Genomic DNA, 16,963 nt, shown 5'->3' on the forward strand with positions numbered 1-16,963 from the left:
TTGTTGAACTGTTACTTGAAAGTACTAGTCAGTAGCCAACACGACAAGCTCAGAGGAAGTCTCTCAGACTTCACCCACTGCCACCCGTTCAAAATACTTGGGGTGGGTCACTTACACTCACAAACAGCTCCCAATCTCAGCTGCCCAGCAGGACAGTGGGTATCCACTAAATGGAAACAATGGTGCTTTTTAAAAAAAAATCTTTCTTGTCATAAGTCGGCTTACATAACACTGCAATAAAGTTACTGTGAAAAGCCCCTAGACGCCACATTCAGGCACCTGTTCGGGTACACAGAGGCAGAATTCCGAATGTCCAAATTACCTAACAGCACGTCGTTCAGGACTTGTGGGAGGAAACCGGAGCACCCGGAGGAAACCCACAGAGAAACAGGGAGAACGTTCAGACTCCACACAGACAGTGACCGGGAATCAAACCTGGGACCCTGGCGCTGTGAAGCAATAGTGCTAAGTGCTGTGCTGCCCTTTTTCTCAGGAGTGGCTTAGTTTCTGGACAAATGCCACCAAACTACTGATGCCTGTCTGCAGAATGATGTTGGAGGTTTGGGAGCAAGCTCTTAGTCAAGAGGGAAGTAAATAAAATATCTTTAATGCAGTATGTGACCAAGGGTGCCATTCCCTTATAGTTCGGTGATTACAAAGCTACTTTGTTACTGGTTCAATTCACTTGTCGTCGAGGAGTCCATCGGTTACATATTTAGGCTTTATGTGAATGAGCACAATGGTTGAGCTACTGAATGTAGGGAGGAGGAAACGTTATAGGAGGAATATTGCACCCCCCCCCCCCCCCATCCAATTGTAGATAGCTATGCACTATGCAAAATTGTGGAGTTACCCATGATACTTCTCAGCTTGCAGCCTTTGATTACAGTGGAAAGCATCATCTGAAGAGAGATTTGGGAGTAGAATAAATGTATTGAGCTGTTTAACTCTTATAAATGTCATTAGAACCAATCCTTGACACTGATTCATCTTCGATGCCCTAGTCTCCAATAAAACAATTTCTTTCTCCTACCCTGGTACAGTCCTCATCCTCATTCTAAACTTAAATTGCACAGACATAAAAGGAAATGGTGGACAACTAGTTTAATTGTTCACCTGGCTGGACCTCAGAAAGTACTGTTGGGTTTCTACTCTCATCTGCCAAAACTGCTCAACCTGTTCCAGGATCAATCTGGAAGGCAAAGATAATGCTTGGCTTCTTTTCTCTATTGCAAACTGCCACCGTAAACCCCTATCCACTGTCTACTCCAGCTTATCTCCAACAACACATATGAGGAGCTCATGGACTTTTTATCAAGTTTAGGACCATCTGATCAGCTGTTTTGACCACTACTCTTCTCCTTCCCCCCCCCCCACTAGCCAAACCTTTAAATTCTCACCCTGCCCTCTCCCTGAGCTTGTATATTTCTCTAATTTCGCTCCTGTATTCTTTCCTCATGTCCTCTCGACCACTCTCCTGCTGCCACAGCCCTATTCCCATGAAACTGTTGACCATCCAACTTCCCCATCTCTCTCCATGTTAGCTGATATTGTTCATTATCCTCTCTCTGCAGGTGTCAACTCTCCCTGTTAAATCTGTCATCATCAACAGTCTGATTAAAAGGCAGCCCTTGGCATCTCCCTCCACACATACCCCTCCCCTTGTCTTCTCGCCTACAACCTTCCTTTCCTCTACAGCAGGGGTGGGCAAACTTTTCCATGCAAGGGCCACATTCAGAAATTCACAATTCACAAAGGGCCGCATAGTATATTAAGTAAAATAATTACTTCACCTGGTTATGATTCTGGGCGCCTCATATAGAACATAGAACAGCACAGAACAGGCCCTTCGGCCCTCGACGTTGTGCCGAGCAATGATCACCCTACTCAAGTCAACGTATCCACCCTATACCAGTAAGTAACCCAACAGCCACCCCGCATTAACCTTAAAAAAAAATTACAAAAAAAAAAAAAAAATTTTTTTTTTTTTTTTAATGACTTGGTGGGCCGCAGAAATACCTTTGGCGGGCCGTAGTTTGCCCACCCCTGCTCTACAGGATCCTTGCATTTTGGCATTGGTCTTTCCTAGAGTTCCATGTTTGAACCCCATCAGGTTTCAGTCCCTGCCACAGTGCAAGACAACTCTTCTGAAAGTCAAAAATCTTACATGACTGTGACAAAGATAAACTGACCTTTCTCATCCTCCTTGATCTGTCTGCAACCTTTTTGACACAAGTTGACACCATCCAATGCTTCTTCACTGTCATCCAGCTGGGTGAAACTCATCTTGCCTGGTTCTAATTTTAACTAGATCGTAGCCTGTGAATCACTTACAATGGCTTCTCTTCCTGCTTCCATACTGTTACCTCTGGTGTCCCCCAAGAACCCATCGTTGTACTCTTATTCCTCATCGACATGCTGCCCCTTGATGGAATCAGCCTAAAGCACGTGGATAGATCCAACTCTAAATCAGCACCATCATCTCTCTCAGCTCCTCCAAGGTTGAAAAACAATCAGGCTGCTTATCCAGCATTCAGGACATGGATCAACAGAAATTTCCTCTAATTAAATACGAGGAAAATTGAAGCCATCATCCTAGAATCACAGAATTTACAGTGCAGAAAGAGGCCATTCGGCCCATCGAGCCTGCACCGGCCCCTGGAAAGCGCACCCTACCCAAGCTCAGGCTTCCACCCTATCCCCGTAACCCGACCTAACCTTTTGGACACTAAGGGGCAATTTATCATGGCCAATCCACCTAACCTGCATATCTTTGGACTATGGGAGGAAACCGGAGCACCCGGAGGAAACCCACACAGACACTGGGCTATTGTTCATTATTCTCTGGAGTGGTGTCCACTCCAAACTCTTTCCCTTCGCTACTAATTCTGTCCCACTTTCTGGCAACAGTCTGAGACTGAACCATTTCACAATCATGGTGTCATAATTAACCCCAAGATGAATCTCCGATCATGTATCTTTTTTGTCACTAAGATCACCTATTTACACCTCCTTACATCCTCTGATTCGTCCTCTGCCTCAGCCCATCTACTATTGAAACCCTAAATCATGCATTTGCTACTCTAGACTTGATCACTCCCTACGTTTCTCCAGCTGTCTACCCTACTTTCTCCTTTAAGATAATCCTTAAAGCATTCCATGATGTCCTATGTATTTGGCCAACTGCTCTAATGTCTCTCAATGTGGCTTGATGTCATATTTTTGAGCTTTCATAACTTCTGTAAAATGCTTTGGGATGTTTTCTAACGTTAAAAGCGCTATTAGAATAGAAGTTATTGCTATTGATCAATGGTCTTTTACATTAATTCAGAATTACTATATTAGATTTTAGAGGTTATTTACAGCTCCCAATCCATCAGGTGTGAATAGTTGCTCCATCCTTCCAGACCTTTTCAATGTTAACTGTGTGTTAACTATGCTGTCATGTCTTCTATTGTCACAACTGAGTTGATAGTTTTATCTGCAAATTTTAAATTGGTTCAAAATACTTCCATAAACTCACCAGTGTTCAGTTTTAATTAGATTAAGTGCTTGTATTTATCTGTTTCTAAATTACTTAAACAAGCCGAAAGTTAAGGAATACATTGAGATAAAAGAGAAGGTGGAAGTGTTGATGTGCGTAGCATACTCTGGTTAATGTTGTTCTGTTTATTTAAAGGGATGTTCCTTTCTCCATCGTCTATTTCCCATTGTTTGCTAACCTTAACAAGCTGGGGCAGAAGAGTTCAGATGAGAGAGCTCCATTTTACGTATCCTTCATCAGTGGCTGTATTGCAGGCAGCACAGCTGCTGTATTAGTGAATCCTTGTGATGGTAAGGCACTTTTTCATCTTTCTCGTAAAAAGTTGCAGGAAAACCTACCTTCTTTTCATGTCTAACTGCCTCATTGTTCTCCATTGGTCTGACCGTCTGTCTCTGTCCATTAATCTCTCTTTTCATCTCGTACAAAGGAACTAGAGTAGAACATTCAGCCCTTCCAGTATACTCCACTATTCAGTTCGGTAGATCAGGGTTGATCTGCACCTTAATTCTGTTTACCCAATTTTGCACCATATCCTTTGACGCTCTTACCTAACATAAGAACTAGGAGCAGGAGTAGGCCATCTGGCCCCTCGAGCCTGCTCCGCCATTCAATGAGATCATGGCTGATCTTTTGTGGACTCAACTCCACTTTCCGGCCCGAACACCATAACCCTTAATCCCTTTATTCTTCAAAAAACTATCTATATTTATCTTAAAAACATTTAATGAAGGAGCCTCAACTGCTTCACTGGGCAAGGAATTCCATAGATTCACAACCCTTTGGGTGAAGAAGTTCCTCCTAAACTCAGTCCTAAATCTACTTCCCCTTATTTTGAGGCTATGCCCCCTAGTTCTGCTTTCACCCATCAGTAGAAACAACCTGCCCGTATCTATCCTATCTATTCCCTTCATAATTTCATATGTTTCTATAAGATTCCCCTCATCCTTCTAAATGCCAACGAGTACAGTCCCAGTCTACTCAACCTCTCCTCATATTCCAACCCCTTTAGATCTGGGATTAACCTAGTGAATCTCCTCTGCACACCCTCCAGCGCCAGTACGTCCTTGCTCAGGTAAGGAGACCAAAACTGAACACAATACTCCAGGTGTGGCCTCACTAACACCTGATACAATTGCAGCATAACCTCCCTAATCTTAAACTCCATCCCTCTAGCAATGAAGGACAAAATTCCATTCGCCGCCTTAATCACCTGTAAACCAACTTTTTGCGACTCGTGCACTAGCACACCCAGGTCTCTCTGCACATCAGCATGTTTTAATATTTTAATATTTTATCATTTATATTAATCCCTTTTGCTGTTACTCCTACCAAAATGAATAACCTCACATTTGTCAACATTGTATTCCATCTGCCTGACCCTAGCCCATTCACTTAACCTATCCAAATCCCTCTGCAGACTTCTGGTATCCTCTGCACTTTTTGCTAACGAAAGTCTAGTGATCAGCTTGGAAATCTCAAATATATTCATGGAGTCTGTCTGTTTGATCTTTCCATGTCTACCCTATGAAATGATAACTAAGGACTGGTTTTGACTTGTGTGCCAATACTTCAAGAATACTAATTCTTGTCTCATTGATCTGGACTGCATTGAACCTGTGTTTAAGAGGTCCAGAGCAGAGTGCTAACCCACCATAACACCCCAACCCCTGCCCAACACTGCTTATACCCAACAAAAGCCCTGGGGCGCAATTCTCCCAAAGGGAGACAAAGTGCCGACGCCGGAGTGAAAACCGGAGTGTTTCACTCCGACGTCGGAGGCCGCTTCTCGCCCCCTATTCTCCCACCGCCAGGGGGCTAGGAGCGGTGGCACGTCATTCTCGCGCGCCAGGCCTTGACGCTTGTGTCAAAGCGGCGCTGCCTGAATGACGCGACCGGCGGCGCTTAAATGACGTCACCCGCGCATGCGCGGTTGCCGTCCTCCCCGCGGGCGCCCCGCAAGATCTGGAGCATTGATCTTGCGGGGTGCCGGAGGGAAAAGAGTGAGTGCGTCTTTCAGAGACGCCGGCCCGACGATCGGTGGGCACCGATCGCGGGCTAGACCCCTCCTGAGCACCCCCCTGGTGCTCGATCCTCCCTCCGCCCCCCACAGGCCCCACACGCAGCGGTCGTGCGCTATTCACGCCAACAGCGACCAGGTGTGGTTGGTGCCGGCGTGAAGTGGTCGGATTAGGCACGCCGTTTTGGGGGAGGTGAGAGAATCGCGTGCAGGTGCCAGGGCGGCGTGGCTGTGAATCGCCCAGCACTCCCGCGAATCTCCCACCCAGCGTGGGGGTAGGAGAATCGCACCCCTGGTCTTCTAATGCATTATGCAGTTTTGACTTGGTTGTTAAGTGATCTTGCGACTGTGTCTGGTCTGCCAGAGAGTGCTGCTTCTGAGGATCGAGAGTCATTTATCCCATAGTCTTAATTGTCATTCTTTACCTTGAAGGCAGAATTAACCATTGCCAACCAAAAATTGTACATGGCATTTCAATATTTAAACAAAAAAAATCTCATGGCATTAAAAGATGTTTTTGGACACAGTTACTGCAGATCCAATTATGGTTCCTGGATAGAATTTATCATATGTATTGAAGTTGTAACCTACCATGTTAAATTATCTTCTACCATGAGCAGGAAGTGTATTAGTATTTGAACTTTCAGCTTTTATCAGACTTTGAGGTTTTTGAAGATGTTCATTTAGTTGTTCCCTCCCTCATTGGATTAATCATTTTGTTTCCTAAGTAAATAATCTTTTTTTCTCTTCTGGACACTTTCCTCCCAGAAACCCAATTTGAAAAGAGTGAAATTCACTGCATTCCATAACTTATGATGGCAACGGAAACATCAGAGTTGAAGCCAGCGCCCTGCCTCCAATCTGAGAGCATGGGATTTTGAATCTCAGCTCCATTAGATTAGCTTGCTTGATAACCAGAGAAAATGCAGCCTGATGTATTGTGTGTCCCTATAGTATAAGGATGTTACAGTAAGCCCCAAACACAGAATAAGTTCAAGCTTTTGATGGGTGATGCAAAGAGGTTTAGAATGCTACGGACAGTGTGAACGGCAGCCAGTGCAAATTGTGATTTATATTCGAGCTAAACTTTTACATTTCCTGTTTTATTGGACAATGGGAGTTTTCCTTTCAGAGGTAGCCCTTAACCAGAATATGAAGATGTTGCAAATGAGATGCTATAAAAGACAACAGATTGAGGGATATTACAATCCCAGACCAAACCCCAACAGTGAAGGATACTGAACTGAAACTTCAATATTTTAGTTTATTTGAACACTGTGCCGAAAGAATGATTCGCTCCAGGAAAAACATTAGGGCTTTGGTATTTCTAAAACAAAACTTTATTATGAATACAGTATTAAACTTTTGACTTCACACCTGAAAAGAACAGCTTACAATTACCCCTCAACACGGCGATACAAATTTCCATTAATCAACCGACCGCTGACTCACCAATTTCTCTTTGATCAATTTAAATGGTTCTCACCCCACGACCAAAAATCAATTCAAACAGACTGAACCTGTTGATCCATTAAGTGCATCCCTATTTGCAAATAGTACAAATGGAATTCCTTTATCCCAATCTTCTGGGATATATCTGATTTATAGGCCCTAAACATGACCTTTAGAGTTTGATGCCATCTTTCAAATGCCCTTGTAATTCCAGATGATACAACATTGAGTTAAACTGCTTTATTCCTAAGGTGATCCATAACTTTCTTGAATAATTTCAGCATAAAATTGGATCCCTGATCTGATTGAATTTTTTAACTTCATTGAAGCCTACTTGTGACAATAAGCGATTATTATTATTTTGGTAGCCCATATCTAGTAAAAAAAAAAAATTGGTTAACTCCTTTACAACCCTCTTAGATGTAATGTGTCTTAATGGAATTGCTTCCGGAAATCTAGTAGTCACATCCATTATGGTCAGTAAATACTGATTTCCACTTTTGGTTTTAGGCAGGAATCCCACACAATTAATTAGGACTCTGGTAAAAGGTTCATCAAATGCTGGAAAGGGTATTGAAGGTGCTGGTTTCTCCATTACCTGACATTTGTGATATGTAGTCCAGGCCAATAAAAATATTTTTGTATTTTTGCTTGAGTTTTCCTTACTCCTATAAAGACCCTTACTGGAACCTCCAGGAGTAATTGCATGACAAAAATATGACTTTGGTATTTCTAAAAAATATATATTTTATTTCAATCATGTGAACATCTTAACATAACACAAAATAAACTAAATGCATACAGTTTATTCAATTCTCTCTTTCCCCCCACCCCCGTGCGATGAACAATTCTTAAAACGTGGTCAGAAACAGCCTCCGATGTGTGTAAAACCCCTCCTCCGACCCCTAAGGGGGAATGTTATCTTCTCCAGTCTAAGAAATGCAGACAAACAAATCCCCCAACCAAGCCAGGACCCCCAGTAACACTGCTGATCTCCAGTTCAGGAGTATCCGTAGCTGGGCAATCCAGAGAGACGCATGCCACAACATTGACCCCCTTTCCCTCCTGTAACCTCGGTGCCTCCGACACCCCAAAGATCGCCACCATAGGGCCTGGCATCATCTGGGCCCCCACAACCCCAGACAAACTCTCAAACACCCCCTCCCAAAAACTACCCAACTTTGCACACCCTGAAAACGTGTCAACGTGGTTCACCGGCTCCCTCCCACACCTCCCAAAAACTACCCAACTTTTCACACCCTGAAAACGTGTCAACGTGGTTCACCGGCTCCCTCCCACACCTTTTGTATACAACCTCTACTCCCGGGAATAACCCACTCATCCGTGTCCGAGTCATTTGAACCCTATTTACCACCTTTAAACTGTATATGGCTCATTCTCACACAGGAGGAGGTCGAGTTGTTTTGGTGCATTAACTCGCTCCAAATTCCCCACCCCATCTACGATCCCCAACTCTTCCTCCCACTTCAGCTTGCTCCCTTCCCACTAGGGCCCGGCCCCCTTCTCCCAACCACCCATAAATATCCCTAATCCTCCCTTTCCACCACTCATCTGGGACCAACGGCTTCTCAGACCAAAGTATAGTCCGGCAGCCGATAAATAAGGGCAGTTCTTTCCATGCAAAATCCTGCACCTGCCAATATCTAAATTTGCTCCCCCATCGGGCAACTCGAAGCTCTCTTGCACTTCCTCCAACACCGCAAACTTATCCTCAAAAAACAGGTCCCTCAGCCGCTCTATCTTCCTTCCTCCCGCCATGTCCCATACATCCCATCCACCTTACCCGGTACAAACTTATGGTTTCCACACAGTGGAGTTAATGCCGACATGTGCCCCAATTTAAAATGTCTCGACTGATTCCAGATCCTAACTGAACATTCCACCACTGGGCTGCTCATATGCTTCCCTGGGGAAAACGGTAACGAGGCTGTGGCCAGAGCCCTCAAACTCCTACTCCTCCAGCCGGATCCAGTGCCCCCCTCTCGCCCCACCACCACCAGCATCTCATTGTCTCAGCATGCACCCTCCAATGATAGTGCAGCAGGTTAGGGAGCGCCAGACCCCTCCTCCCGCCTCCTTCTTTGCAGTAGCATTCTACTAACCCTCTGCGTCTTGCCTGACCAAACAACTCCAAAATCAGTTTGTCCACCTTTCAAAAGAAGGCCTTGGGAAGTTAATTTTGGAGGGATTGAAAAATAAACAAGAACTTTGGCAATATATTCATCTTTACCACCTGAACCCTCCCCGCAAATATCAAATGAAGGCCTCCCATCTTTTAAAATCCCCCTAATCCTCCCTATCAAACTCGTCAAGTTGCACTTGTGCATCGTTGCCCAGCCATGAGCCACCTAAATACCGGAATCTTAACCCTAGCCACCCCCAAATGGCAGGGCCCCCAAGTTCGCATTCCGACACAGAGCATTCACCAGGAAGATCTTACTTTTCCTGACATTCAATTTATACCCAGAGCAGGCCCCAAACCTCCCCAATAAGTGCATAATGCTCCCCATACTTTCCAGTGGATTTGTCACATACAACAATGAATCATCGGCATACAAAGGTACCCTGTGCTCTCTGCACTCTCCTCACAATCCCCTGCCACTCATTCAAAGCTTGGAGCCAACACAAACAACAATGGTGACAATGGGCATCCCTACCTTGCCCTCCCATACTGTCCGAAATATCCTGAATTTATCCCGTTTGTTCTCCCACTCGCCACAGGGAATGCGTACAATAGTCGTACCCAGGACACAAATATCAACACAAACCAGAACCTCCCAAGGACCTCAAACAAGTACTGTCACTCCACTCGGTCAAAGGCCTTCTCTGCATCCATAGATACAATCACCTCAGGCAGTCCCCCACCGAAGAGGTCATAATCACATTCAATAGCCTCCTAATATTACCAGAGGGTTGCTGCCCCTTCACAAACCCCGTCTGATCTTCTCAGACCACATCCAGCATAAACCCCTCCAACATCCTCGACAATAACTTAGTCAATACTTTCATGTCGGTATTCAAGAATGAGATGCCTATCAGACCCACACTCCATCAGGTCCTTGTCCTTTTTTGCACTCAGCGAAATAGATGCCTGCACCAGTGTGTCCGGCAGCTCCCACCTCTTCACTGTCTCATTAAACATACTCAAAAGGTGAGGGGCCAACTCCACCAAGAACTGTTTATAAAATCCCTCTAAAAAGCCATCTGGCCTCGGCACCTTCCCCGACTGCATCATACCAACACACTCCACTACTTCCTGCAACCCCCTAGTAGCTTCTCCAATGCCTGCTGCTTCCCCTCCTCCACTTCCGGGAACACCAACCCATCCAAAAACCGACTCATATCTGCCCCCTAAGCTCAGCCCTGTACAACTCACGATAAAATGCCTCAAAACACTTCATTTATTTTCTCTAGCTCCGTCACCGCCCCGTCCCCCCGCTCTCATTTGCACAATTCCCCTTGTCGTCGCAACTGGTGGGCAAGCAGTGGACTCACCTTACTGTACTCATACTGCGCCCCCTGTAGTCGGTGTAGCTGACCCACCGCCTTCCCTGTTGTCAACAGATCAAACTGCCCCTCCAGCTTCTTCCTTTCCACCAACAACTCCCTAGTCAGGGTGGTCAAGCACATTCAATTCATATCTATAATGCATTCCAGCAAGCTCTAACTCTCCTCCCTTCAAACTCTTAAGTTTCCCGAGCATCCGGGACATTTTACCTTTCAAGCACATTCAACGTTACAACCCTCTCTAGGGGCTTTTCTCCCACCAAGACCTGCCATCCCCGCTCAGCTCATACCCCACCCAAACCTCCATCCCCTCATGAAAGTGGGCCCACCCAAGATGGTCCCCCCACATCCTCAGCCAGCGTACCAACTGCGTCGCCAACGCATCCCCCTGACCCCTTCCTCTCCCCCTCCCCCCTCAAAAATCAGGCTAACCATCGCAGCCCCTACCCCCACTCTAATTCCATTCACTAACAACTCCTACTAGCATGGCGGCTCCCACGTGGAGGCCCTGACTAAGGGTTTGCACCTATGCCTTCCAACCTACCCAATTGCCCCAGTTCCGTTTGCACCGCCATGTCCCCTCCACAACCCACCCCCATTTTCCTCGCTGTATGTCACGTACTCATGATAGTACTAAAAATCACACTACAGACACCCCCATACACAAAATTATCAATTATCCCAAGATCCCATATATGTGGAAACATAACTGATCATAAACTGTATGCAAAGTACAAAAGGCACAAAAAGTATGCAAAACACACATTTCTCCAAAAAATACAGACGGTGCAAAAGTCCCTTACATCCGATGCCACCCCAGTACCCGCCTCCCTTTTCCAACTCAGCGCCCTCGCCCTCCACCCCCTAAACAATAAGCTGACGACTGAATATACCTTGAAGAAGTCGTTAAACAGCTCCCGGCTACAGGTGAACCTCTCGATTGACGAGCTTAATTTTTTCTAAATGCAGGAACTCTGCCAAATCACTCAGACATACCCCCTCATGGACCAAAACCAACAGTGGACATGAGGAGCCACCTCATGTGCAATCAATCAGACCACGTCAATTTCACTTGCTGGCTGCTAAAACCACTCAGGCTCTGCAAAATAATTATTTTTAAGCAAACACAACCCCAGGATTGTAACCCTTAAATTACTCAATACATTTATTATCCAATTTTCCTAACTTCTTCCAATCGTCACAGGGAGCAGGAGAAAAACCATGCAAAAGAGAGAATGAGTTGTACAAGAATTAATACAGAAAAGGAGATGCTTAGCTTGCAGACGTGATAATAGTGTAAGACAAAAGGAGCCACAATAAGGGAAAAACACAGGAATAAAACATGTTTACAAGACCCGGAGAATGTATGAATCGTTCGCAGGCCAACATGGCTGCAGACCACCGTATCGGCAGTATACCGATGGAAGAGGGATTGCAAATTTAACCAGCCATCCATTCCTTCCGCCCTGCCCAGAGGTGGCCCATCCTATTATATCCTATCTGAGAGAGAGAAGATGACCATTGTGGGCTAAGTCTGACATTGTTGAAGTCAACAGTAAGGCCAAACAGTGACAAAATGCCTGGTAGAAATCAATGAAATTGCAATGCTTCAATTCAGGAACTGCACACCAGTGAGCTGACCCCAACACAGTTTAGCATGAGAGATATTACAGGTGACCACAATACATCAAGGCTAAATAATAGAAAATCATTAAGGATCCTTTGTCAAGATCACTATTGTTTGTTTGCATTGGGAGGAGTGTGTGTCAATATTGAATGAGTACATGATGCGACTCAGATGTGATCATAAACATTCCACCATTTTGTGTCAGGATTCACACATCTAGGGTGACCACTTGGATGAGGTGCTGTTAAGGGCAGTCTGGATTTCACTGATTGTAGGGGCTGAAACTACTTTTGAGGTGCTGTTAAGGGCAGTCTGGATTTCACTGATTGTAGGGGCTGAAACTACTTTGGCATATTAAATTATTTCTTTTGCTACTTAGAATTTTAAAAAATTCCTTTTTTCTTCCTCATCAGTAATAAAGACAAGACTTCAATCTCTTCAAAGGGGAATTAATGAAGACTCATACTCAGGAATAGTAGACTGCACCAGGTAATATTAAAGATGTGCGTCTTCTTGATCACATCTTGCATTTATATGTGTTTAACATAGAATAAGACCCATAGCATGACACAGGGATATGAGGGGGAAATAACTGATGCCAGGGCGAAGGAGATATTTTAGGATGGATGAAGAAGAGCTTGCTCAGTGGTGGATATTAAGGAGGAGAGGGGTTTAGAGAGGGAACTTAGACTGAGGCCGAGATTGCTGAAGGCAGAGCTGCTAAGAGGAATGCCTAAGATGTTGGAATTATAAAAATGGGGATAGGGAGGCAAGGGAGGAAAGACAGTGGCTGATAAAGGAAATGTTGGTGTTAGATGGAAGGTACACAGAGGATCCAACACCGGGATTTCTGGTGAGGAGTAAGGAGCTGAAGGTGAGGTTTGATCTTCTGTCCACTAGAAAGGTGGTTCGGCAACTGAGACGGGCCAGGGGAGTTCTGTACAAGTTTGAGGCGAAGGCCAACCACTTGTTGACTGGCCATTTCCGCTGGCAGGCTGCTGCGAGAGTGATTGTTCGAGTCAGGAATTGGACGAGAGAACTGGTGGTGGCACTGGAGGAAGTGAACGAAGTTTTTGAAGAGTTCGACAGGGATTTGTGTAAGTCAGAACCTCTGGAGGATGAGTCACATATGAGAGACAGTTGGAGCGTTTGGAGTGTCCTGAAGTTGGAGAGGGCAGGATTGGAGGAGCCAGTGGGGCTGGAAGAAGTGCAGGTGGTGAAAGGGAGAATGCAGATGGGCAAGGCACCGGGGCTGGATGGTTTCTCAGTGGAATTTTATAAAACTTTTAAAGATAAGTTGGCACCGCTGTTGGTGGAAATGTTTGAGGACATGATGGGCAGGGGGGCATTGCCAGAGATGATGGGTCAGGCATCCATTTCATTGCTGCTTAAAAAGGACAAGGATCCGGTGGAGTGTGGGTTGTACAGGCCCATATCTCTTGTTGACTGTGGATGCCAAGATATTGGCGAAGGTGCTGGCGCTAAGGTTAGAGGAGTACCTTAGAAGGTGATTGGGGAGGGTCAGACAGGGTTCGTAAAGGGCAAGCAGTTATCATCATATCTGCGGCAGCTGTTGAATGTGGTGCTTTCTCTGGCAGAAGGGAGGGAGGTGGTGGTGCTGGATGCGGAGAAGGCTTTTGATTGGGTGAGTGGAGCTATCAGTTTGCAGTGTTTGGAGAGGTTTGGGATTGGCCTAAGTTTGTGGCATGGGTGAAATTGCTGTCTAAGGATCCAATGGCGTGTGTGCGAACAAATGAAATTAATTCAGGGTTACTTTCCATTGCACAGGCAAATGAGGCAGAGGTGCCTCATGTCCTCCTCTTTGCGCTGGCAGTAGAGCCTTTGGCCCTAGCATTGAAGGTGCTTGGATAAATGGAGGGGGATAGTGAGGAAGGGAGGGGTGTGGAGCATAGGATGTCCCTGTATGTTGATGATCTGTTGTATATTTCGGACCCAAGCTCTTATGTGGGGGGCATAACGGGTCTGCTTAGAAGATTTAGAGCATTTTCAGGCCAGAAGCTGATCTTGGGTAAAAGTGAGTGTTTTGTGGTGTCTTCTCCAATAGTCGGAGCAGCAGGGGGAGGGGGGGGGGGGGGGGGGTCCCCATTTCGGGTGGCAAGGACCCACTTCAGGTATTTGGGAGTGTTGGTGGCCTGAGATTGGGCCAGGCTTCATAAGTTGAACTTTGAGTCTGGTGTGTAGGCTTGAGACGGATCTACTGAGGTGGGATAGTTTTCCTGTGTCGTTGGCTGGTCAGGTGCAGGCAGTGAAGATGAATATTTTACCGTGATTTTTATTTTTATTTCAGACCTGCTGGTCTTTTTGCCGGAATTGTTCTTTAAGGGGGTGGATAGGTTGGTTTTGTCATTTGTCTGGGCAGGTAAGGTAGCTAGGATTAGAAAGATAGTACTTCAGAGAGGGCGGAAAGGTTGGACCTTCCAAACTTGTACTATCACTGGGCAACAAATGTGGAGAAGGTGCGAGGTTGGAGTTGGGAGACGGAGGTTTTGTGGGTGAGGATGGAGGCAGGATCTTGTAGTGGGTTGGGGGTGCGGATGATGGCAATGGTGCCACCCCCGTTTACCCCAGGTAGGTATTCGGAAAGTCCTGTGTGGTGGCCATGCTGAAAATATGGAGGCAATTTCATCAGCACTTTAGGTTGGGACGGGGTAGAGGTTGATGCCGATCTGAGGGAACAATGGGTTTGAGCCTAGGAGGATGGATGCAAGGTTTCGGGGATGAGAGGAAAGAGGGGTGATGGAGATGAAGGACTTGATTTTGGAAGGGTGGTTTGCAAGTTTGGGGGAGTCTGAGGTAATGTTTGGTTTCCCGTGTTGGGGAGGTTTAGATATATGCAGGTGCGGAACTTTGCGAAGAAGGACTTTCCGCCGTTTCCAGTAGCATCTTCCTACTCATTGCTGGAGGAGCTGTTGTCCATGATTAGCTTGGAGGGCGGGATCGTCTTAGTGATTTATAGGATGATTTTGAAGGCGGATAAGATGTCTCTGGTGAGGGTTAAGGTCAAGCGGGAGGAGGATCTGGGGATGGCACTAGATTGTGCTGCGAGGTGTTGCGGAGGGTAAATGCCTCAATCTCACGTGCGAGGCTGGGATTGATATAGCTACAGGTGGTACACTGAGCGCGCCTGACAAAATTGAGGATTGGCCGGCTGTTTGAGGGTGTAGAGGATATTTGTGAACGGTGTGGGAGGGGCACAGCTAATCTTGTGCATATGTTCTGGTCCTGCTCGAAGTTGGAGAAACTTTGGAGGTTTTTCAGCACCATGTCTGCGATCTTGCATGTGGACTTGGAGCCGGGTCCCCTAGGGGCCATTTTCAGGGTATCAGAATAGTCTTGACTCGCTGAACGCTTGCAGAGGGTTTTGTTGGGGTGAAGGTTAGCTCCTCCACCCTGTGCCTCGGTTGGCTGTGTGGCCTAATGGAGTTCCTGCATTTAGAAAAGGTGACATTTGCTGTAAGGTGGGCGAGTGAGGGGTTCCACAAGGGTTTGTTTATTTTGCATTTTTGAGAACTGGCCACCGTTAATTGTTGGGAGGATTTTGGGGGGGGGGGGGTGGTGTCCGGGTGGGGTTTGTGTTGGGTTTTATTTTGTATTGTAATGTTTTTCAAATGTTAAAAATTTGAATAAAAATACTTATTTAAAAAAATAATATAAATGGAGATTGGGTGGGAGCCTTTGGAACTGTAAAAAATAATAAATGAGGAGGGATTGAGACCAAGGAAGAATTTAAACAGAATTGCAAATTTATGGTGTTGTGGGAATGGAGTGAAGGTCAGTGACGAGAGAGATGATGACCAAGTACAACATGGTGCGAGATAGAATGTGATGCTGCGGGGATTTAGATGAACTGAAGTTTATGGAGTTTGGAGGCCAGCAAGAAGATCGTCGACGCAATCGTAGAAAATCGGAGCAGGAGTGGATCATTCAGTCCTTTGAGCCTGCTCCACCATTCAATCTGATCATGATGTGGAGATGCCGGTGTTGGACTGGGGTGAGCACAGTAAGAAGTCTTACAACACCAGGTTAAAGTCCAACAGGTTTGATTCAAACACGAGATTTCGGAGCGCGGCTCCTTCCTCAGGTGAATGGCGAGGTACATACCTCGCCATTCACCTGAGGAAGGGGCCGCGCTCCGAAAGCTCGTGTTTGAATCAAACCTGTTGGACTTTAACCTGGTGTTGTAAGACTTCTTACAATCTGATCATGGCTGATCATCCAGCTCAGTCACCTGTTCTCACCTCCCCCTATAGCCTTTGATCCCTTTTGCCCCAAGTTCCATATCTAACTCCTTCGTGAAAACATAGAATGTTTTGGCCTCAACTACTTTCTGTGGTAGAGAATTCCATAGGCTCATCACTCTCTGGGTGAATAACTTTCTCCTCATCTCAGTCCTAAATAGTTTAACCCTTATCCTCAGACTGCAAACCCTGGTTGTGGGCACCACCATCAGAAACACCTTTCCTGAATCTACCCTGTCTAGTCCTGTGGAATTTTATAGGTTTTTTTGAGATCCCCCTCATTCTTAACTTCAGCGAATACAATCCTAACAATCTCAATTTCTCTTCATACGTCAGTTCCGCCATTCCGGGAATCAGTCTAGTAAACGTTCTCTGCACCTCCCTCTATTGCAAGAACATCCTTCCTCGGATAAGAAGACCAAAACTGCACACAATATTACAGGAGTGGTCTCACCAGTCTGAAGGTTTCAAATTCTCAACTGAATGAAATAAGTATTGGCCTAGCAAGTGACGCCCACATCCCGTGAATGAATGCA

General features: G+C 45.8%; 1 protein-coding gene across 1 annotated transcript in view; it reads left to right on the top strand.

Moving 5' to 3' along the window:
* The window catches only part of slc25a22a (solute carrier family 25 member 22a), a 230,612-nt gene that overhangs the window by 205,902 nt on the left and 7,747 nt on the right, over positions 1-16,963 (top strand). The window contains 2 exon segments of the mRNA XM_038807493.1: positions 3,680-3,834; positions 12,582-12,657. Coding sequence (XP_038663421.1) covers positions 3,680-3,834; positions 12,582-12,657 — 231 coding nt within the window.

The sequence above is a fragment of the Scyliorhinus canicula genome, chromosome 9 (assembly GCF_902713615.1).
Source record: "Scyliorhinus canicula chromosome 9, sScyCan1.1, whole genome shotgun sequence".
Taxonomy (NCBI): domain Eukaryota; kingdom Metazoa; phylum Chordata; class Chondrichthyes; order Carcharhiniformes; family Scyliorhinidae; genus Scyliorhinus; species Scyliorhinus canicula.